Source organism: Silurus aristotelis (genome assembly GCF_946808225.1).
Source record: "Silurus aristotelis genome assembly, chromosome: 12".
In the NCBI taxonomy this organism is placed as follows: Eukaryota; Metazoa; Chordata; class Actinopteri; order Siluriformes; family Siluridae; genus Silurus; species Silurus aristotelis.
In genome coordinates, this window is record NC_139585.1 from 6,479,001 (window position 1) to 6,502,397 (window position 23,397).

General features: G+C 37.9%; 1 protein-coding gene across 1 annotated transcript; it reads left to right on the forward strand.

Annotated features, from left to right (window-relative positions):
- The first annotated feature begins 1,023 nt into the window (after nt 1-1,023).
- fh (fumarate hydratase) lies at nt 1,024-23,087 on the forward strand. The gene is made up of 10 exons (XM_083556582.1): nt 1,024-1,245; nt 2,976-3,110; nt 4,831-4,941; nt 5,568-5,744; nt 6,134-6,316; nt 6,808-6,973; nt 7,428-7,631; nt 9,993-10,120; nt 11,632-11,785; nt 21,829-23,087. Exons 1-10 carry the CDS (start codon nt 1,039-1,041, stop codon nt 21,969-21,971), a joined length of 1,608 nt encoding a protein of 535 aa, XP_083412708.1. The 5' UTR covers nt 1,024-1,038; the 3' UTR covers nt 21,972-23,087.
- The last annotated feature ends 310 nt before the right edge of the window (nt 23,088-23,397 follow it).

The following is a 23,397-nucleotide window of genomic DNA, read 5'->3' on the forward strand; positions in this document are numbered from 1 at the left end:
TGTGTGTGTGTGTGTGTGTGTGTGTGTGTGTGTGTGTGTGTGAGGGGTGTGTGGGGTCGTCCACAATGCTGTTGGCTTTGCGGATGCAATGTGTGGTGTAAACATCCATGAAGGAGGGGAAAGAGACTCCGATGATCTTCTCAGCCGTCCTCACGATCCTCTGTAGGGTCCTGCGATCTGAGACGGTGCAGTTCCCAAGCCAGGCAGTGATGCTGCTGCTCAGAATGCTCTCTATGGCCCGTCTGTAGAATGTGGTCAAGATTGGGAGAGGGAGATGAGTTTTCCTCAGCTGACGCTGCTGGGCTTTCTTGGTGATGGAGCTGGTGTTAAGTGACCAGGTGAGGTTATCCACCAAATGAACACCAAGGAATTTGGTGCTCCTGACGATCTCCACCGAGGATCCATCGATGATCAGTGGAGAATGGCCGCTTTGTGCTCTCCTGAAGTCCACAACCATCTCTTTGGTTTTGTCAACGTTTAGAGACATGTATGTTGGCTCCACACCAGGCTTTTAACTGTTCCACCTCTCTGTATGCTGTACTTTATTGGACTTTTACAGTTACACTTTAACAGCAAGCAGAAAAATTAATACATGTAATAAATGGTGGAAGAAATTCCTGACTCTAACTTGCCACAACACCCGTGGCCTTATTTGCGTGGTTTTTTTTTTTTTAACTAGTTTAAGGTTTTGGGTTTAAATCAATCAGTGTTTAACTCATTAATACCATTTGATTAATATATTGATGTGTTAAGAGTAACATTAGAGTCCTTTCACACAAACTGAGTTGATTAAGGAAGAGTCTTGTGACAAAACAATTATAAAAGAAACATTACGGTCATAATAAATCATAGTGCTTTGGATACTTAAGTACATTTGAAGACAAATACTTATTTTGTACTTTTTCCTCGTCTTTTTTTTTCTTTTACTGGAGTAATATTGAATTTTTATGTATATAACTCAAGTATTGACCACAACGTCCCCAATAGAGACAGAAACCCGAGCCGATTTGAGACGCACACTTTCGGTGTCGCAACTAAATGTGTCCGCCCTCTTCAATATATCCGTGCTGGTTGGCTCACTTTGTTTCCGCCCCTGTGTCAGAGCTCGACCCGGACGCCGCCATGTACCGCATCGCGCTCAGAAACCTGCAGCGATTTACCGGCCACACGGAGGCCGTGTCACGCTGCCCTGCCCTTAAACTCCACCGCCGCACACCGGGATTGTCGCTCAGCTGCATCAGAATGGTGAGCTCACATTTTCCGCACGGTTCCATCACTAACCCGGGTGTCTGCATTACCGTGGTTGACCTTTTTCCCATTTCCTAGCCTAGCATACATGATATTAGCAACCATACTCGTTTTCATACAAGTCCCGCCTTCTATTCCAGGATTGGCTATCACGCATCGACATTCTGAGATCAACCAATCGGGTTGCGTATTGAAACCGGTGTTAGCCAATCATCGTACAGGGGGTGGGATTAGCCGAAAACGGGCAAATATCTGATTAGGGAATTAAATGTATTAGAAATTAGGGTAAATTTTTTCATTATAGATTGAATGATGGAAATATTTTTAATATTTTTTTATTTACATAAAAGTGTGTGTGTGGGGGGGGAAATCAGGGTTGAATTTGCCACGTGATGTTGAGCTTTTGGGAAACTTTGGCCCAAGGTCAGAGTTTAGCTACAGCTAGATTTATTAGGGCAAAGCAACAACACTGTTTATTGTATTAAAGAATAAAATGTTGCCATTTTAGTAATAAAAGTTCAAATGCATTAAAAAGTGAACAAATAAATCAATCAAGTGCAAAATTTTTTTTTTTTTTTCTAATGCATTTCAATTCAGGAAAATTCAGCTTTACCTGTAGAGCACCTTTAACAATAAACATTTACAAATTTACAGATTTAATTCTAATTTATATTTTAGTGCCTATAAGTTTATCCCTAATGAGTGCGCCAAGGAAAAAAACTTCTCCCTGAAAAACATCTCCCTGAGGTAATGTGTGTAAAAACCCTTAGAGAGGAACCAGACTCAAAAGGGAACCATCCTCTTCTGGGTGACACCAAATGCATTTAATTAAAAATTCATTATAGATTCATCATTGCTGGGGTTATCACCTGTTCATTGAATGCAAAGCTGTTTATAGAAATTGCAGCCACAAGCCATTGTATCAGATTTTTATTAATTATAGTCTATATCCATCTTCATGGTTCTTCAGTTTTGTCGATTAATCGCAATTAATTGCTGAACCTAAAAATCCTGAGCGATAGTCACAAGAGCGGCCTCTTGTGGCGAATCACTGCATGGGGAGTGCTATATTATATTTATTATTTATAATGTTTTAATTATATAATTATATTTATTAATAAATATATTCACATTTATTTTCTTAAGCACATTCTCGTGATTCAGTACTGTTTATTTATTTTAGTAATAAATTTCAGTACTCTTTTCCATGGAGGGTTTGTTGTTTTATCTGGTATCTATCAGTTGATCAATCAGTTATCGGCAAGTACGATCCAACCTAGCTATCGGTATCGGTTGACCTCTATCCTTTAGTTGAATCCTCCACAGTAACTTCATGAATCTGTAGACTGTTCATGGGGAACCATCAGCGAGTGGTCTCCACTGGAAAAGGACTCCATCTAGAGGTAGGGTGTTAGAATAAATCAGGCAGGTCTGTGAAGAAGGAAGGGGAAGAATCACTGGTTTCTAAGGAGTTTATTACATGATTAAGCTTTAGGTGGAAAGAAGGTGAGCGAGAAAACGTTTGCAGTATAATCAGAGTGCCAGTAAGAAATAAACAAAAACGTAAATCAACACTTTAAAGGGTTAATATTGAGGTAGATTATTTGTTTTATATCTTATAACGCACTTACATTAGAAGCATTAAGCGATTTTGAGATCCAGCAGATTCTTTATATCTCTTGCTGCCTCCAAAGCGACCTAATCTTTTTTTTTAATCTGGCCCTTAGGCAAGTTCGGAGTCTTACAGAATCGAGAAGGACACCTTCGGTGAGCTGAAAGTGCCCAGCGATAAATACTACGGAGCCCAAACCGTGCGGTCCACCATGAACTTTAAAATCGGCGGCGTGACGGAGAGGATGCCGGTAAGTCGTAAAGTGACGGTAACTGTCATGCATGAATTATTTTCAAACAATTCAAAGAAGAAAAAAAATCCCCCTTTTTTCATTATTAAAAATTGTACAAGTGAATTTTTAATTGTTTAAATATTGCATCAGATTTTTTTTTTATGAGTATAAAAACCTGAAGTGATAGAAAAATGAAATATCAGAAGTTTTAGCCTTCAGGTGTGAAATCTGTAATGTTGCTTAACAGAAAAGTATAATAATAGAAATGATAATTTCTGAATATTTACACAAAATATACAAAGTCTAGGAATTAATTTTTTATTTAATGATTTTTTTATTAATTTTTTTTAATCTACCCTCAAACAATATTAGTGTATAAAAAATAATACATCATCCAACCTGTAATAAAAAAAGAATCTGTAATCCACAGTAACTGTTACATGTGTCACCTACTCAGCTACACTACTTTTTTCCATTCGAGTTCCACATATAAAGAGCATGAGATTTATTTTCTTGTTTTTTAATGTTAACAATACTTTAACCAATCGAAGCAGGTGTATGTATAACCAATGAACAAGTGTCATGGGCGTCTGTATCCCACACTCAAAACCGGAGAAATGTAGATCTGGCACCTCGAATACATTTGTGCTTGTGAAATTCATGCCTAATGTAGAAAAAGAAAAAAATGTGAAAAACAATTAGATGTTTTGTCACCTAATGAGTTTGTGGAACTCGGGTCACACAGTGTTCTTGGTTTTTTTGTTTGTTTGTTTTTTTTTATTTATTATTATTATTATTTATATACCACAAAAGTGCTGTTTTTGGGATAAAATTCGCTCTAGTCTGTAGAAAAGATTATTATTTACTGGCGCTGCTGCTATCGATTATTTTAGTAATCGCACATCCTAACGATTATTCCATTGACAAATCGGATAAGAAGCACTTTTTATAAAAAATGTAAATTGTTATTGCTGAAATTGCACATGAATATCAGTGAACCCATTTAGTGCATTTAATAGCCACAGGTTATGGGAAACTGTCTGTTTTAAGAAAATTATTTTTCTCACTCGTGTATTTATGCTTTAAATCTCCCACAGTATCTCCATGTGGTTTTTCTGTCTCAGGAAAATCTGCCTGAAATTTCCACGCACTAAATCTGCGTATTTATTGCAAGCTTTAAACTCATTTAAAATTATACCAAACTTTCTTGCATTTTTTTTTTTTTGGCCGGAATTTTCTCCTCTTTCCTCGCTGTTTTCTCTCCGTTCCTCCGTTTCCGTTCTACAGCGGTTGCTGTGTTACCCATTTAGCGAGCGGTGCGTCAGTAATATTGGTCCGTGGGGAAACACGGTGCGCCGTGGTTTGTTAAATGGACTAAAAAAAAAAGCATTGAGGCAAATAAATCCAGCTTTTTTTATCTTATATTATGTCTTTCATCTTATTAGTATAATATGTTTTGTGGTAACAGAACCTTTGTTTATAAAGTGTATCTATACAACAACCGGATCAAGGTGAAAAAACACTATTTATTTTTTTTCGAAAGAGGTGAAAATGAAAGTTGTCACACATACTGAACTACAGAGTCAAAACACTGCATGCGGTCACTAATTAAATATTGACAGAGTGTGTATTTGTAGACACAACATGAATGTGTCCAGGTATAACGGTCACTTTTACTTGTATCCCTGTCTGAATATGTGCGTGTGTGTGTTTGCACATGTGCGATTGATTGTTTTAGATTCAGGTGATTAAAGCATTTGGCATTCTGAAGAGAGCAGCTGCTGAGGTGAATAAAGACTACGGCCTGGACACCAAGATCGCTGATGCTATTGTGCAGGCTGCAGATGAGGTACTGTAAAAGCTCCCAGCTCACATATTATTGTATTGCACAGATCCTACTACTGTATAAGATGCAATACTTTTTGATGCAAAATATGTATTTAAGAAACAAGAGGTGTGTGATTCACATTGTGTATGAACATTTTGCACAAGCACTCAATCTGCACAAGCACTACAGTGCAGATATAGCATACCACCGTCAACATGCACTAATGGTAATGTGGGATGTGTACTATACAACCACATTGTAATGTTATATAAAGAAAAACAGAATACTACTATTCTTTATAGCTGCTGTAACATAAGTGCTAACAAGAACTCGATTGTTTTTGCACTTTTTACATGCTATAAATGGCTAAAAATAATCTGATTTTTAGTTGCTTTAATTAATTTTAAACAAATGTCCAAGAGGAATTAAACATTTCAGGGTCTTAGTAACTCTTAGTAAATTGCATTACATCACTGTATAGTTGATTTTTCTACAACTCTACATCCTTAAGTGATTTTATGATTATCGTTGTTCTGTATATAAGATTTCACTTCTTGCTGCATGCTCATGTTATTGCTGGAAAAAAAAAAAAAAGTTGATGAGGTATCTTAAGGTATCTTAAGCTCAGACTGTCCCTCCACGCCCAGGTGTCTGCTGGGAAGCTGGACGAGCACTTCCCCCTTGTGGTGTGGCAGACGGGCTCAGGAACACAGACCAACATGAACGTCAACGAGGTGATCAGCAACCGGGCCATAGAGATCCTCGGAGGCAAACTAGGCAGCAAAGACCCCGTCCATCCCAATGATCACGTCAACAAGAGTCAGGTGACTACATAAAAAAAGTGTCGGCACAAATGACATCACATAATCCAACCTCGGTTTTAATATTTAATTTGTTACATTTATTATAATTTTTTTTTCTTACTTTATTAAATTTTTTTCCACTATGAAGTTATTTGAGCTGGATCTTGTGTATTAAAGTTGCTATAATATAATTATTATTATTTCACACCTCATACATAATTTACTTGAACGTGTTTTATGTATTAATTTAGAAATATGTTTGCTGATACGTTTTGAAATTTCTAAAGAAATATTTTTATAGTTATTGTATATAAAAAAATTACAAAATTTTCGCTTTTTTTTTTTCTTCCCTTCACTGTTTTTACAGATTATTCCATTCACTTGTACATTTGTGTGTGCGCATGTTTCAGAGCTCCAACGACACGTTCCCCACGGCCATGCACATTGCTGCAGCAAAAGAAGTGCACGAGGTGCTCCTGCCCGGTTTGCAGCAACTCCACGATGCTCTCGCTGCCAAGGCCGAGGAGTTTAAAGACATCATCAAAATCGGCCGAACGCACACGCAGGACGCCGTGCCTCTGTCCCTCGGACAGGTAAAATAAATATCGATGCGAAAAGACATCTGGAAAGAATTCACAGTGCTTCACTTTTTCCACAGCCTTATTCTGAAATAGATTAAATTCGTTTTGTTCCTCAACTTCTGCAAACAATACCCTGTAAAGGCACTGTGAAAGTTTATTTAAAACCTTTGCAAATTTATAATAAACAAATTTATAATAAAAAAAATAAGTATTTGAACACCCTGCTATTTTGCAAGTTCTCCCACTTAGAAATCATGGAGGGGTCTGAAATTGTAATATATGTAAAACTGTAATATATAGTAAATGCAGAAGTAGTGGATGAAATAAGAAGACAAATATTAGCATTCCTTGTTATAAATATAGCTATTGTTTAGAAAGGGGATTTAAGTTCATATATATATATAATGTATATATAATGTGTGTGTGTGTGTGTGTGTGTGTGTGTGTGTGTGTGTGTGTGTGTGTGTGTGTGTGTGTGTGTGTGTGTGTGTGTGTGTGTTTAGGAGTTTGGAGGATACGTGCAGCAGGTGAAATACAGTATCGAACGAGTGAAGACTGGGATGCCCCGTGTGTATGAACTGGCAGCAGGTGGCACTGCAGTGGGCACAGGATTGAACACTCGCATTGGCTTTGCGGAGAAAGTAGCTGACAGAGTCTCAGCTCTCACAGGTCTCTCACGCACATACGTGCACACACTTTCATAGACACACTAGCTCAAATTTAACAAGATCCTGGAGAAAGACAACAAATAAGCACGAAATCCCTCAAGTATTAAAAGTGTCGGTTTCATAGCTGAGCTGCACATCTCTTAGAACGTCTCACAAAATGATTTCTGGTGATTTCAAATGATCTTGTATGAGCATGTCTGTTCTAAAAGATTTGCCGTGTAGAAAATACATTATTCTGACATGCATGACACAAAATCCCAGAGTGGCTGCACAGCATTTATCACATACAATCTGTTTGTACATACAACATGACCTTTTACATGGACTGATTTCTATCAGAGCCACTTTTGGATTTTGTCATATAGAGAAATGCAGGAATGCCTTTTTTTTTTTTTTCTTTGCAGTGTGACAAATACTGTATAAGAAACTGGATGGTGTTGCCTGATTATTTGCAGGCCTGCCCTTTGTGACCGCTCCAAATAAATTCGAGGCTCTGGCAGCCCATGATGCTCTGGTGGAGCTGAGTGGAGCTTTAAACACCGTAGCCGTCAGCATGATGAAGATCGCCAATGACATCCGCTTTCTTGGTTCTGGGCCTCGCTCAGGCCTTGGTGAGCTCATCCTGCCTGAGAACGAGCCTGGCTCCAGCATCATGCCTGGTGAGTGACAGGCCAAACTCTGGAAGCAGCATGAGTCCTACTATTATATAAAAAACATGAATATTTTATGTAATATAATTATATTATTAATATAATATGTTCATTTAGAGAAGTTCAAGGTTGAGTGTTATATTTTAAGATCTTCTGTAGGATCTATCGAGGAAGGCAGAGCATGTGCTCCAACATATATGCAAAAAATCCTGAAAATTAATTGAACAAAAAAAATGTTTTTCACTTGTTAAATAATTAATGTAATAACAATTATATTTTTAAGGTTTAAAAAAAATATCTAATTGTTTATGTATATATTTTGTACTAAACTAGTATATATTAAATTTTATTGTTTTGTTTTTATTTAGTATTATCATTTATTTATTTACATTGTTACTTATAGGTTTTTATTGCTAATGGTATTCAGTTATAAGATTAGAGTTTTTTTGTCATGTATAGCAGTGGTTCCCAACCCCCGGGTCGGACCGGCACTGGTCCGTGGGTCAATTAGTACCAGGCCGCACAGAAATAATACATAACCAACATTATTTCCGTTTTATTTATTATCTGATTCTGAACGATATTTTATTTTGGAAAATTACCGGATTCTCTCCGCCACATCTGTCTATGATTCACTCTTAATGCATGTCATGATGCCTCGGTCACATGTCTTACCTCCATCCCCTCTACCTTCTTAAAGGGGCTCCGACCGCTAACACATAATACATTACCGCTAAATTCAAACCCCCAAGCGAGCAAAATGAACAAAAATCAACACAGTGGATTCACGTTTATTATTATATTTAGAAAATACCAGTTTTTATGCCGGTCGTATAGGAAACAGTCTGTTACACCATACAATCAAATTCGTACTCTGTGAATCTTCCAAGCAGCCCATGATATAAACAGGCAAAGACACAAGACATAAATTACAAAGTTATAATAGTGCAAATGCAAGAATCAGAAGTCCGTGCAATCAAACATTTACTGCTTTTTAGCAGACTTCTTTGTCCAGAGAGGGATTAATTTGAAGTGTTTTGCTTTGAAGTGTCTATCAACAAAATAGCTAGCTGGAGGAGAAGCATGTGTGTGAGAGAGCAGTACAGCTGATTCTGCTCTTCTGTACAGTTGAAATTACTCTCTCTAAAGTTTCACATCTTCTTTTAGACACTGTATGACTTCTGACCGCCACAGAATGCAGCACTCTAAAGGCAGTAAGTGAGAGAGTCTCAGGAAGATCTTCATTTGCTTCACAGAATTCAGTTAGCACACACATTTAGACCTGAACTGCTCGCTGTTTTAGATTTCATAATCTGTAACATAGATTTTTGATTCACCAAATGTCATTTATTCGAGAAGTTTTAACTCATTGCAGCTGTTTAATGGCATTTATCAGTATGTATTTACATTTGCATCACTTATCATATGCCTTTATCCAGAGCGGCTTACAATTATTCTATTTATACAACTAACAGTTGAGGGTTAAGGGCTAAGCTTAAGGGGCCCATCGGTGCCAACTTCCTTAAGCACTGATTTACTGACTAATGGATACTGGATAAAAACAAACAAACAACCATTCATGTAAAATATTAGTGACTTTCTTACTAAAATAAATAAAAACGTGCTGAATCATGAAAATGTGCAAAATAAAATAAATGGGTAGATTAATTATATTTATAAATATTGTGGAAAATAAGACATGCATTCAAACAGAAACAAAAAAGTAACTATAATCACAGTTGATCTTTTCAGTAGCTCCAGCAACAGACGCAACCCGGAAAAACTATTCATATGGATTTTAGTTCCCGCAATCAATTAAAGGAGCCGATTAATTAACCAATTTGATGAATCGGTCGACCTCTACAATGTATTTATATCATTTTTTTTTTAACACCTTACACAATGCTGGCTGTGGCTCGCTTTTACAGTATGGTCATTGCAAGTCACAGCGGTTTAGAACAAAGATTATAAAAATCATTGATTTTTGTCTTCATTAATATACAATAGGAATCCTTCACAATGTGGTTTTACATATGGAAATGTTGGAGTTTATTTTAAGCATTTATTAATAAATGCACTATTTCTATATTATAATATGAATTCATTTAAATTGACTTATTTACACTCAGCCCTAAATAGAGAGAGAATATACGCATGGTGGAAGTGTTGCTGATTGCAAAGGTTACAAATGTTCCAGGTGATAATTCAGCTGTGTGTGTGTGTGTGTGTGTGTGTGTGTGTGTGTGTGTGTGTGTGTGTGTGTGTGTGTGTGTGTGTGTGTGTGTGTGTGTGTGTGTGTGTGTGTGTGTGTGTGTGTGTGTGTGTGTGTGTGTGTGTGTGTGTGTGTGTGTGTGTGTGTGTGTGAAACAGGTAAAGTGAATCCCACACAGTGCGAGGCCATGACCATGGTGGCCGCTCAGGTGATGGGGAACCACGTAGCTGTCACAATCGGAGGCAGCAACGGGCACTTTGAGCTGAACGTATTCAAGCCGATGATCGTTAGTATCTTCCTCCATACACTCGTGCTGCAATTTAATTTTTCAGTGCTGCATAAATGATCTTAGCATGTTGCTGTTGTATTTATTTTTATTTATGCGATTCAATTCATTTGAAAGGTCTGATCATTAGATCTGCGAAATATGTATGTGTGTGTATATATATATATATGATCTGTAAATGATAAAATAACACATTTTTACTGTAGTACCATAGATTAAATGCATCAAACTAAAAATCCAGAGCATTAGCCAAACCGTGGAAATATTTCTGAAGATATTTCTCTAAATCGGAACATCTGAATGGTAATGCTAGATTTAGTTCATTTAGTATTCCATGACTTGTTAATTGTCTCTCGGAAGACTGCGACCTCTGCAGCTTTCAGAAAAAGAAAGAAAAAAAGAAAGTATTGTGTTGTAAAAGGTACTACATGTTATAATTAGAGGTGTAACGGTACACAAAATTCTACGAAATGTTCTACTTATTTCAGAAGACTTTAACAAACGTGTTCATTCCTTCCATCCTTCATTCAATCACTCCCTCGATATGCAGAATCGTCAGGATTTTCTTCTTTTAAGAGAAATTCTAGAAGCTGTACATAAAACACAGAGGAAATGTCGGCGATGGCAGGAAGCAGCGGCATCAATTTCGCGCACACACGCAAAAACGAAATCTGTGTTTCACAACGCGACAAAACGTATTTCGGCACACGACAAAACGTATTTCCAGTACGACGCGAGTAGCCACAGTGCCGCTAACTCCAGGTCTTTAGACCCCTGGCATTGTTGAGTATGTATAAAAATAATAATAATTATCAGGTTTGGGTCTCATTCAAGTGAAGGGAGAATGTAATGGTACAACATCCAAAGACATCATATACAAGTGTGTGTGCCTTCAGGTTTGTGGTAACAGTTTAGGGATAAACACAGGTGGAAAAGTCATGTGGCCCAATACTTTTATACATTTGTATTTCTTTTGCTGTTAAAGGCAGAGAATAGTTACATTTAATAATGTGTTAGGGTGGGGTTTTTTTCCTCCTCTTTTTAATGATGCCCCGTTATAGCCTCTCCCCATGTTTTTTATTTGTCATGTCCATTTTTGTTACTTAAACCTCACTATTACTTTATCGGTTGTTTTTAAGTCTAGGGTTAAAAATTTCAGACCTTTTATTTACGTTTAGTGGCCTGTTGTGCCATACTAGTGTCTTTTATTTCATTTAAATTCTACTTCTGGTTTTCTATTATAATATTATATAATCTTTTTTAATGTAGTAAGTCCTGGGCTTTTCTTCATAATCCCTCATATATTATTTATGTATTAAAAACCTGTATTTAGCAGGTTATTAGAAAAGTAAAGTGGTTCATAACTACAGCTTTAAAACAATAGAAATACAACTGGGCCTTTACTATTTGCCTCAGTTTTTCAAACATAGGAAGCCAGACACATTTCAAGGCTTGTAATCCTGAGGATTTTAACTTTATTATTATTTTTTGTCTCTGGTCTCCCTGGACAGATTAAGAATGTGCTGAACTCCGCCCGGTTGCTAGGCGATGCTTCGGTTTCCTTCACGAAAAACTGCGTGGCTGGAATTCAGGCCAACACGGATCGAATCAACAAACTGATGAACGAGTCTCTGATGCTCGTCACTGCTCTCAACCCTCACATAGGCAAGTACATTATCACCACAGCAGAGGGCGCTCCTTCACTAGCACTGTTCCGCTTGTACATTGTACATCACGAGTCTCTCTCTCTCTCTCTCGCTCTAAATATTATAAATATTAGTAAAAGATAACACAAGTGAAGACAACATGCAGTTTTTAAATGAAGGTTTTTATTATTAATGTAAAAAAATCCAAAAGTACATGGCCCTGTGTGAAAAAGTGTTCAAACTGTGGTCTATCACACCGGAGTTGAATTTCTCTCGCCACACCCAGGCCTGATTACTGCTACACCTGTTCACAATCAAGAAATCTCTTAAATAGGACCTTCCTGACAAAGTGAAGTAGACCAAAAGATCCTCAAAAGCTAGACATCATGCCGAGATCCAAAGAAATTCAGAAACAAATGAGAAAGAAAGTACTTGAGATCTATCAGTCTCAATCTATCAGATATCAATCTATCAGGAAAAGGTTATAAAGTAATTTCTAAAGCTTTGGGACTCCAGTGAACCACAGTGAGAGCCATTATTCACAAATGGCAAAAACATGGAACAGTGGAGAACCTTCCCAGGAGCGACCGGCTGATCCAAAATTACCCCAAGAGCACAGCAACGACTCATCCAAGAGGTCACAAAAGACCCCACAACAACATCTGAAGAACTGAAGGCCTCACTTGCCTTAGTTAAGGTCAGTGTTCATGACTCCACCGTAAGAAAGAGACTGGACAAAAATAGGCTGCATGGCTGAGTTCCAAGACGAAAACAGCTGCTGAGCAAAAATAACATAAAGGCTTGTCTCAGTTTTGCCAGAAAACATCTTTATGACTCCCAAGACTTTTGGGAAAATACTCTGTTGACTGACTAGACAAAAGTTTAAACTTTTTGGAAGGTGGGTCCCATTACGTCTGGCATAAAAGTAACACCGCATTTTAGAAAAAGAACATCATACCAACAGTAAAATATGGTGGTGGTAGTGTGATGGTCTGGGGCTGTTTCAGGACCTCGAAGACTTGCGGTGATGAACGGAACCATAAATTCTGCTGTTTACCAAAAAATCCTGAAGGAGAATGTTCAGCCATCTGTTCCTGACCTCAAGCTGAAGCGAACTTGGGTTCTGCAGCAGGACAATGATCCAAAACACCAGAAAGTCTACTTCTGAATAGCTGAAGAAAAACAATATGAAGACTTTGGAGTGGCCTAGTCAAAGTCCTGACCTGAATCCTATTGAGATGCTGTGGCATGACCTTAAAAAGGCGGTTCATGCTGGAAAACCGTCCAATGTGGCTGAATTACAACAATTCTGCATAGATGAGTGACCAAAGTTCCTCCAGAGCGCTGTAACAGACTCATTGCAAGTTATTACAAACGCTTGATTGCAGTTGTTGCTGCTAAGGGCGGCCCAACCAGTTAGGTTTAGGGGGCAAACACTTTTTCCACACAGGGCCATGTAGTTTTGGATTTAGTTTTCCCTCAATAATTAAACCTTCATTTAAAAACTGCATGTTGTGTTCACTTGTTATTTTTTACTGATAATTGAATTAGTTTGATGATCTGAAACATTACAGTGTGACAAACATGCAAAAAAATAAAATAAAATCAGGACGGGGCAAACATCCATAAACCTCTTCCCTCCTGGTGGCTCCATTATCTGCATTCTTCTACCAATATACCCCATGTCTTGGCACATGTCCAAACCATCTCAATCGCTCCTCTCTCACTTTGTCTCCAGAACGTCCTACATGCGCTGTCCCTTTTATTAAACTCATTTTTAATCCTGTCCATCGTCACTCCCAACTAAAACCTTAACATCTTCAGCTCTGCTACCTCCTGCTCCACCTCTTGTCTTTTACTCAATGCCACTGTCTCTAATCCATACATCATCGCAGGTCTCACCACAGTCCTATAAACTTTCCCCTTTATTCTTGCAGATACTCTTCTATCACAAATCACTCCTGTCACTCTTCTCCACCCACGCCACCCTGCCTGCATTCTTTTCTTCACTTCTCTAACACATACTCCATTACTTTGCACTGTTGACCCCAGGTACCTGAACTCCTCCACCTTCTCCACCTCTTCTCCCTGCAACCGCACCACTCCACTGCCCTTCTTCTCATTCACACACGTGTACTCTCTTACTCCTACTGACTTTCATTCCCATTCTCTCCAGCGCGTACCTCCACCTCTCCAGGCTCATCACAAATAACAATATCATCTGCAAACATCATAGTCCACAGAGACTCCTGTCTGACCTTGTCTGTCTACTTGTCTATCACCACTACAAACAGGAAAGGGCTCAGAGCTGATCCTTGATGCAGTCCAACCTCCACCTTGAACCAGTCTGTTGTTTCTACTGCACACTTCACTGCTGTCACACTGTCCTCATACATGTCCTGCACCACCCTCACACACTTCTCTGACACACCTGACTTTCTCATACTATACCACAATCCCTCTCTCTCCACAATGTCATACGCTTTCTCTAAATCCACAAATACACAATGCAACTCCTTCTGACCTTCTCTATACTTCTCCATCAACATTCTCAAAGCAAATAATGCATCTGTGGTGCTCTTAAAATCATACTGCTGCTCACAGATGGTCACCTCTTTTCTCAGCCTGGCTTCCACTACTCTTTCCCATAACTTCATGGTGTGACTGATCAACTTAATTCCCCTGTAGTTACTGCAGGTCTGCACATCTCCCTTAGTCTTAAAGATCGGTACCAGCACACTCCTTCTCCATTCCTCAGGCATCCTCTCACCTTCCAAAATCTTGTTAAACCATCCAGTTAAAAACTCCACTGTCATCTCTCCTAAATATCTCCATGCTTCTACCAGTATGTCATCTTGTCCAACTGACTTTCCACTCTTTATCCTCTTAATCGCAGCTCTTACTTCCTCCTTACTAATCCTATCCAGTTCCTGCATTCCATCTCCACACCTTTCAACCCCCCCCCCCCTTCTCTCTCTCTCTTTCTCTCTCTCTCTCTTATTTTTCTCATTCATCAGCTGCTCAAAATGCTCTTTCCATCTTCTCAACACACTCTCCTCACTAGTCAACACATTTCCATCTCCATCATTTATTGCTCTAACTTGCAGCACATCCTTCCCAGCTCGGTCCCTCTGCCTGGCCAATCGGTACAAATGCTCAAGACTATTTCTGCTTGACAATGGTTTTTACAAGTTGGATTAATTTGGCGTGCACAGATAATACATTCAGTTTTTTTCTGAATCTGAAATCCAGGTGTTGTGAATAAGACCGAAATAGCACAACTCTGCTGCTATTTCAATATATATTTTAATTCGAGTTGAATACGGAGAGAAATACAGTCTCTCACCAGGTTCAAATAAGATTTATGTGTGGTGTTAGGACACCAGGCATCTCGCAGCTGAGTTATTGGCCACAACTTGCTGACACAAAACAAAACAGAGTGTGAAAAACACTTAAGCTGTCACTTAAACTGTCATATCCAGGCTTCCTACACCTAAACGACACAACTGTGTAGCAAAAGACAGCTGGAAGTGCCCAAAACTGAACAGAGGGGGAGGACTGTTATACAACCCATCATTCACCTACACAACCTCCAGACCTTAATCTGCCTAATGATATCACTAGTGTCAATCACACCTACTGTTTATTTCTGCCTGTTCAGAAAATAAAACACCGGGATGGGAGAAATGCTTTGATTTTTAAAGCAGTTTTTCTTTCTGGAAAAAGGTTCACCGTGTGAACACTGTGAAATGGAGACACGTCCTATAAATAAAAATAAATAAATAAGACACTAATAAAACAAACATCCTGTACTGAATGGAAATCTGCTTCTCTGTTCCATACATCCCACACACATGTTGAAGTTCAACTAAGAAAATTATTTCCATTAAAGATACGATTCCAATTTTACCAAATTGACCAATTTCCAAATTTTAATTCCAATTTAACAAATTTAACACCTTTACCAAAAGATTGCCATCAGGTCCATTGTCTTGTCTTGATTTCTTCAACCAATTACATTCCAGAAATCCTAAGAACGTTAATAAGTCACATGTTTTGGTCAGACTTTTCGCCATTATGTTAAAAAGTACACGCAGGTGGTGACAAACCTTTCATAGTTATTTTTCTCAAAAAGACTAGACCGGCATTTAGAAATCAATTTGATTATATAAGTACACCCTACAATTGGCTGAAACTACCTTCAGCAACAATATCTTAAGCCAGTATTTCTGTAGAAACCAGTGACTGACTTCGGACTCGCATCATTTTGCAGTATTATTGGTCCACATCCCTCGTTTCAGCATTGCTTTAGTTTATTAGTGTTTAAGTGCATTAGTTTATGCACAGATCTCTCTTTCTTGTCACCCTTTTAATAAAAAAATAAAAAAACATACCTACCTGGTATCAACATTAACACTGACTGTTTCATTAACAGTCTTTATTAAATTAAAATAGTGACGATTGGTCAGATTGTTTAGTGATGGTCTTATAACCCATACTGGTTTGACGAGCAGCAACAGTTGCTTCTCTGAGCTCAGAACTGAGGTAATTTCATCTGGGCAAGATGTAGATACATGCGCACCAGAAAGGTTGTGCTGTTATAGAGCTGAAATTGGAAGTTCCAAAAGCACATATTGATCTCATTGTCAGGAGCCCACAAGCTTGTGCTCATGGCTGCCAGAAAACACCAACAAAGGAAGCTCCAAGTTGAGCAAATCAATTTTATGAAATTTTCAAATTTTTTGGATGCAAGTAGGCAATGACTTGTTTATGGTCTTTGCACGACATTAAATTGGCAGTTTTTCAACATAATGTTGCCTTTATTTCTTTCACTATTGGCTTAACAACGTGTTTTAGAAAACATGGACTGTAAATGTGCTTTGAAAAAGTACATCTGGAGAATGTAGTACATTGTAATTAACTGGAACGAACATTCCAATTGAATTATTCTACAGATTTATATGGATCATTATTAGAGGTAGATTTACAGTTCGGTATGTACAGTGAGGAAAATAAGTATTTGAACACCCTGCTATTTTGCAAGTTCTCCCACTTAGAAATCATGAAGGGGTCTGAAATTGTCATCGTAGGTGCATGTCCACTGTGAGAGACATAATCTATAAAAAAAAAAAAAAAATCCAGAAATCACAATATATGATTTTTATACTATTTATTTGTATGATACAGCTGCAAATAAGTATTTGAACACCTGTCTATCAGCTTGAATTCTGACCCTCAAAGACCTGTTAGTCTGCCTTTAAAATGTCCACCTCCACTACATTAATTATCCTAAATTAGATGCACCTGTTTGAGGTCGTTAGCTGCATAAAGACACCTGTCCACCCCATACAATCAGTAAGAATCCAAATACTAACATGGCCAAGACCAAAGAGCTGTCCAAAGACACTAGAGACAAAATTGTACACCTCCACAAGGCTGGAAAGGGCTACGGGGAAATTGCCAAGCAGCTTGGTGAAAAAAGGTCCACTGTTGGAGCAATCATTAGAAAATGGAAGAAGCTAAACATGACTGTCAATCTCCCTCGGACTGGGGCTCCATGCAAGATCTCACCTCGTGGAGTCTCAATGATCCTAAGGAAGGTGAGAAATCAGTCCAGAACTACACGGGAGGAGCTGGTCAATGACCTGAAAAGAGCTGGGACCACCGTTTCCAAGGTTACTGTTGGTAATGCACTAAGACGTCATGGTTTGAAATCATGCATGGCACGGAAGGTTCCCCTGCTTAAACCAGCACATGTCCAGGCACGTCTTAAGTTTGCCAATGACCATTTGGATGATCCAGAGGAGTCATGGGAGAAAGTCATGTGGTCAGATGAGACCAAAATAGAACTTTTGGGTCATAATTCCACTAAACGTGTTTGGAGGAAGAAGAATGATGAGTACCATCCCAAAAACACCATCCCTACTGTGAAGCATGGGGGTGGTAGCATCATGCTTTGGGGGTGTTTTTCTGCACATGGGACAGGGCGACTGCACTGTATTAAGGAGAGGATGACCGGGGCCATGTATTGCGAGATTTTGGGGAACAACCTCCTTCCCTCAGTTAGAGCATTGAAGATGGGTCGAGGCTGGGTCTTCCAACATGACAATGACCCGAAGCACACAGCCAGGATAACCAAGGAGTGGCTCTGTAAGAAGCATATCAAGGTTCTGCCGTGGCCTAGCCAGTCTCCAGACCTAAACCCAATAGGGAATCTTTGGAGGGAGCCCATCTTCTGTGTTTCTCAGCGACAGGCCAGAAACCTGACTGATCTAGAGAAGATCTGTGTGGAGGAGTGGGCCAAAATCCCTCCTGCAGTGTGTGCAAACCTGGTGAAAAACTACAGAAAACGTTTGACCTCTGTAATTGCAAACAAAGGCTACTGTACCAAATATTAACATTGACTTTCTCAGGTGTTCAAATACTTATTTGCAGCTGTATCATACAAATAAATAGTTAAAAAATTATACAGTGTGATTTTTTTTTTTTTTTAGATTATGTCTCACAGTGGACATGCACCTACGATGACAATTTCAGACCCCTCCATGATTTCTAAGTGGGAGAACTTCCAAAATAGCAGGGTGTTCAAATACTTATTTTCTCACTGTATATCGGATCGATTGTTTCAGTACTTTAAGGGGGAAGAAATGCAAGACATAAAATTGCTTGTAGTTTTTTTTTTTATTATTATTATTAACATTGTTTATAATTAACGTTTGTGAAAATCAAGAGTAAAATCTTTTTAAAACAACTTTAAAAAAAAAAAAAAAAAAAAAAAGCCTAATTTGTTGAAATAATAAAAAACTAAATCTTAAAATTAAACAGAATCAATCAAATTAATGCAATTTGAAAATGTATTGATTCAATTGTTTAATCGAGTAAATTGGCAATAAATAATTTTATTTAATAAATGGATAAAATGTTGGCGTACTTTACCACATTTTTGCATTTAAGAGAAACACAGGATATTTATTTACTTTTTGACTCAATTGAATTATTAATAAATTCCATTAATCCATTAAATAATTCAATCTATCCAGAAATTAATTTATTCACTTCGTCGATATGTGGAATTGTCAGGAATTTCTCCTTTTAGGAGAAATTCTTGAAGCTGTACATGAATTGCAAGAGAATCCATATTGTCAGACTGTCGTTAAAAACGTTGGTGTTGGCGGAAAGTGGCGGTGATTTCACGCATGCATAGAACAAATCGTGTTTCCGGTACGGATCGAGTAGCCACAGTGATAAGAGACGAAGACTAAAACTTATGGTTCAGCACTTAATGTTTGTGAGGGAACTCATATTTTAACTATGTTCCGCACGTAAAACAAGAATTGCATTTGGTACACATGTGCACCGTATTGAAAGTCTTGTACCGAAAGTCGCTTTGATACGAATACTTGTATCGTTACACCCCTAATCACTATGCATCAGAATAGTGTGCAGAACTTCTGAGAACTGTGTGTGTGTGTGTGTGTGTGTGTGTGTGTGTGTGTGTGTGTGTGTGTGTGTGTGTGTGTGTGTGTGTGTGTGTGTGTGTGTGTGTGTGTGTGTGTGTGTGTGTGTGTGTGTGTGTTAAATTAGCTAATATCCACTCAGTTTAGTAGGCAGTGACACCTACTCAGGACCAACATCAGACTTGCAAATACAGAAGTGACACATTGCCTCTCTTCATTTCTTTGTTTTCAGTCAAGGTAAACCGCTGATTTCACCGGTTTAATAAGTTGCTCTTGGCATACCATCAATTATCAGGTGCTAGGTTGGACTTTCTGCCAGGATGTAGCAGATGATTTCAGACACCTCAGGTTTAGGGATCAGACTGTTGAACATTACTTTTCCACCTACTTAAATAAAGCACGTGAACTCAAACCCGATTCTTCTCCTGTGGAGTAATTGGTTTTAGGAGCAGGCAGGCATTAATGAGGTGATTAGTATTTGAGTTGTGTGGATGGAGACGTTTAACAGGATCGTTCACAGGGCTGTTACTGCTGCCTGATTCAGGCCAAGTCTACACTAATACGTTTTCGTTTGAAAACGCTTATTTTTCCTCTCTGTTTTGGCCCTCCGTCCACACTGAGGCGTCGTTTTTAGTCAATGGAAACTTAGTTTTTTGAAAAAAAACGTTTTCCAAAGTCGATAAATTTGAAAACACCGTTTTCACATCGCAGTCTAGATGGAGGTGATTGTGATTTGATTTACCATTATGCATTTAAATGCAATACGATGCAGTGGAAAAAATTATGCTATGCAATTTAATATGGTACAGATAGTACTCCTGATGGTGGCTTCTGACTTTAAATGCATGGCCCTTTCACAAACAAATAAAAAAAAGATTACATAAAACCAGATGTTTTTTTTCTGTTCTGTCACTGGGAAGATGCAGCTCTACCTCTGCCATGTTAATCTATATACCGTATGTTAAAAGCAATGCACTGCAATGCAAATTCCAACTTGTGTCCCATGCACAAGATTTTTTTTAATTGGTGTCCCTTTCGTCCCTTTTTTTTAATCGGTGCATCACATCGTTATCTTTTCTGCTGCGGCACCGTTACCGTAATTTGACCATCCATAATCTGTGAGATTAATAATATCAGAACAACCCTGTAGATTAACTCTGAAAAGTTCTGCCTGATGCGAGCAAGGAGCTATTTACATTATTTATAAATATACAAGAAAGCAAATCAGAAAAACAGGACATGGAGAAAAAGGAAAAAGAGCGGTGCTAATTTATAGAAGGTAAAGAAACGAAAAACATTCTAACTAATCCCCTTTCTCATCATCTCAAATTATTCATTAATTAATTAATACAAAAAATAAAAATAAAAAAACCCCACACCTAAATTACACTACTCTCTTAACCATACCCCAAAACCAAAAATTTATGTGGTGGCAGTTGCTTCTTAACATATTTAACAGAAACAAACCTGCATATGTGCACTATGTACTTCCCTGCTCACTTGTATTTACATTTATGCCATTTAGCAGATGCCCTTATCCAGTACAAAAGTGCTTTGAAGACTCTAAAAAAAGAATGCATCATCACCGGTTCACAACTTGGAATACCATCAGCCTAAAACTATAGTAACAGAGTTAAGCAGAGATTACACAAAAGTCAGGATCCTACTTTACCAGAAGGGAATAAATTTAAGATAAAAAGCTAAAGTGCACACATTTTCCCCTCACCAGTCATCGGTGGACTCCAATGTAATGTAACACAAGTTTAAGGTCAAAACGCACAAACAAAGAACCACAAATAGCACAAGCTATTAAACAAGGAACAGTAAGGTTTTTTTTTTTTTTTTTTTTTTTTTTTTTTTTTTTTTTAAACGTACTTGTTAAACTTGCATACTAAGTCGGAGAAAATTAAATAAATTAACGAAGTTTGAGCATACGGATTCAATACTAGTGTTGTTTCGCAATTTAATAGCTGTTTATAGTGTCTTACCCGTCATGGTTTTCTTTTATTTATATATTAAGTAGGCTGAGGTGTTGCATTGGCAGAAATGTATTTCACCTTGTTTTATATTTCCTTTTTATGTCCTTAATAAAAAACACTTTCTGCTGTGATTTTGTATAGAGCGATGACTGTCTACAAATTAGGCGGTGGAATACGACATTGTCTTGTGGCAGGACGTTTACTTGTAGCAAAGTTTGATTTAATCAGTCAACTATTAAATCATCTATTACTGGATATTTGCACGGGTCTATGCAAAAAAAAAAAATCGTTCATCAGCTTTGCATTTTGTTTCAGTTTACAGCAGGTATCAGTTATCAGGGGGAAAAGACATTTAGTGTAATATAATATATTGACTACAGGAACGAGCAAGAAATCAAATGGTAAGTGCAGCACTCAGCAAGTTACAGGACTCTGAGCCGAAGCATGATCTCTGTGCAGACCACACAAATTGCAGAGGAAGAAAAAAAAAAAGCAGACCTTTCAGACGACGTGAAAATCCTGTTATATGTTGGTGTTTTTGTGATTTTGACTTGGAAGCTGCTGTGTTTTGCTTTCAAGATTTTCTTTAAGGATTGTTTTCTTCTTCTCTCTTGTGTCTTTTTCAGGCTACGACAAAGCCGCTCTAATCGCCAAGACGGCACACAAAGAGGGTTCGACTCTAAAAGCGGTCGCCATCAAGCTGGGCTATCTGACAGAGGAGCAGTTTGAGCAGTGGGTGCGTCCCCAGGACATGCTCGGCCCTAAGTAAAAACCTCCAAAGTGTGCCGATGCTGCAGCCAAGGCCGGTCGTTGTACAATAAAGCTTTACCTGTTTTTTTTTTCCTTTTCTTTTCGGAATGTGTTTTCCTTTTTCTTTGAATCCAAGAATGTATTTTGAGTATTTCCCAGTATTTGTAGTATTTAATTAGGCTTTCCGTCTCCCATCTGCGAGCATATCGACAGATCCACAGGGTCTATTGGATCGTTTCCAAACGCGGCGTGAGAAATTTGTGGACGTGAAATGACGACCCCTGATTAAAATGACCTTCTATGGCATGTGCTACAAATTCATCCTTTACAGTGATGCTGTGCTATTCGAAAGCACACTCTTCGATCTTCTCATGTAATGACTTGGAACTAATTTTTCACCTTCTCACCAAAAACACAGTGTCCTCTCGGACCATTGGCCGAAAAAATCGACTTTTGACTTTGTACTGAAGCACTTATGCGTAGTTTTGGGATTTGGTATTTTCAATATTGTGTCATAACATTATAAAAAGTGTCATTCTGCAGTTTAAATGTAATAACTTTGTTTAATGTGATCGTGAATTTGAAGTCGCATTATTTGTCCTCTATTTCTATTGGTGGTCAAAATGTCCTCACTGTTGGCCGATTTAGTTGCATTTGAACCAGATTGACTTCAGATATCTGGCCAAGAGACTTCTCAATCACTGCTACCATGCTGGTTCTAAAACCACATATAGGAGGATGGAATCAAATGATTAAAAAAATATATTTTTTACTTCACAAGAATTGCTTTGGATCCTTCTAATTGATGATGCAAGCAGAATAATAGAGTTTAAAGAAAGAAAAAATGATATATAATTGTCGCTTTTTTTGTTAGAGGGTCTTCATCATATAAACTTGCATGGAGGATCCGTTATTGTCGTTTTTTTTAGGATAATATCATACATAAGGTGCCAAGTAAACATCTTGTAAGTCCGCTGAAATCGCACAGGGTAAAACATAAGGGGTTAATAGTATCGGCATGTATTTGTTTGATGGTGTTTACATGCCAATTTTGACTAATAGACATGTCTGAGCATCATCTCATACATGCACTTGTTTCGATGTTGATGGAAATTAAATTGAGCTGTACACCTTTGCTCTTGCAGTCAATTTGCTGTTCATTTATTCAGCTACATGCTTGAGATCATGTATTTTAAATTGGGTAATCAAATTAAATAAATGGAACAATGAAATTAAGTATTTTACATTTACATCTTTGTTAGACCCAATTTAGGTAATACAGATGTGTATGTACTGAGAGAGTAGCCACAGTGACACTGGACTAAATCAAGTTTATTTAATTATTTTTTTTTTTTTATTAATACCCCCGGCATTGTTATGCATGTTTTTAAAGTAATAATAATAGTTTAAAAAAAATACACTCAAAGTGTGAGGTGGAGACCAAA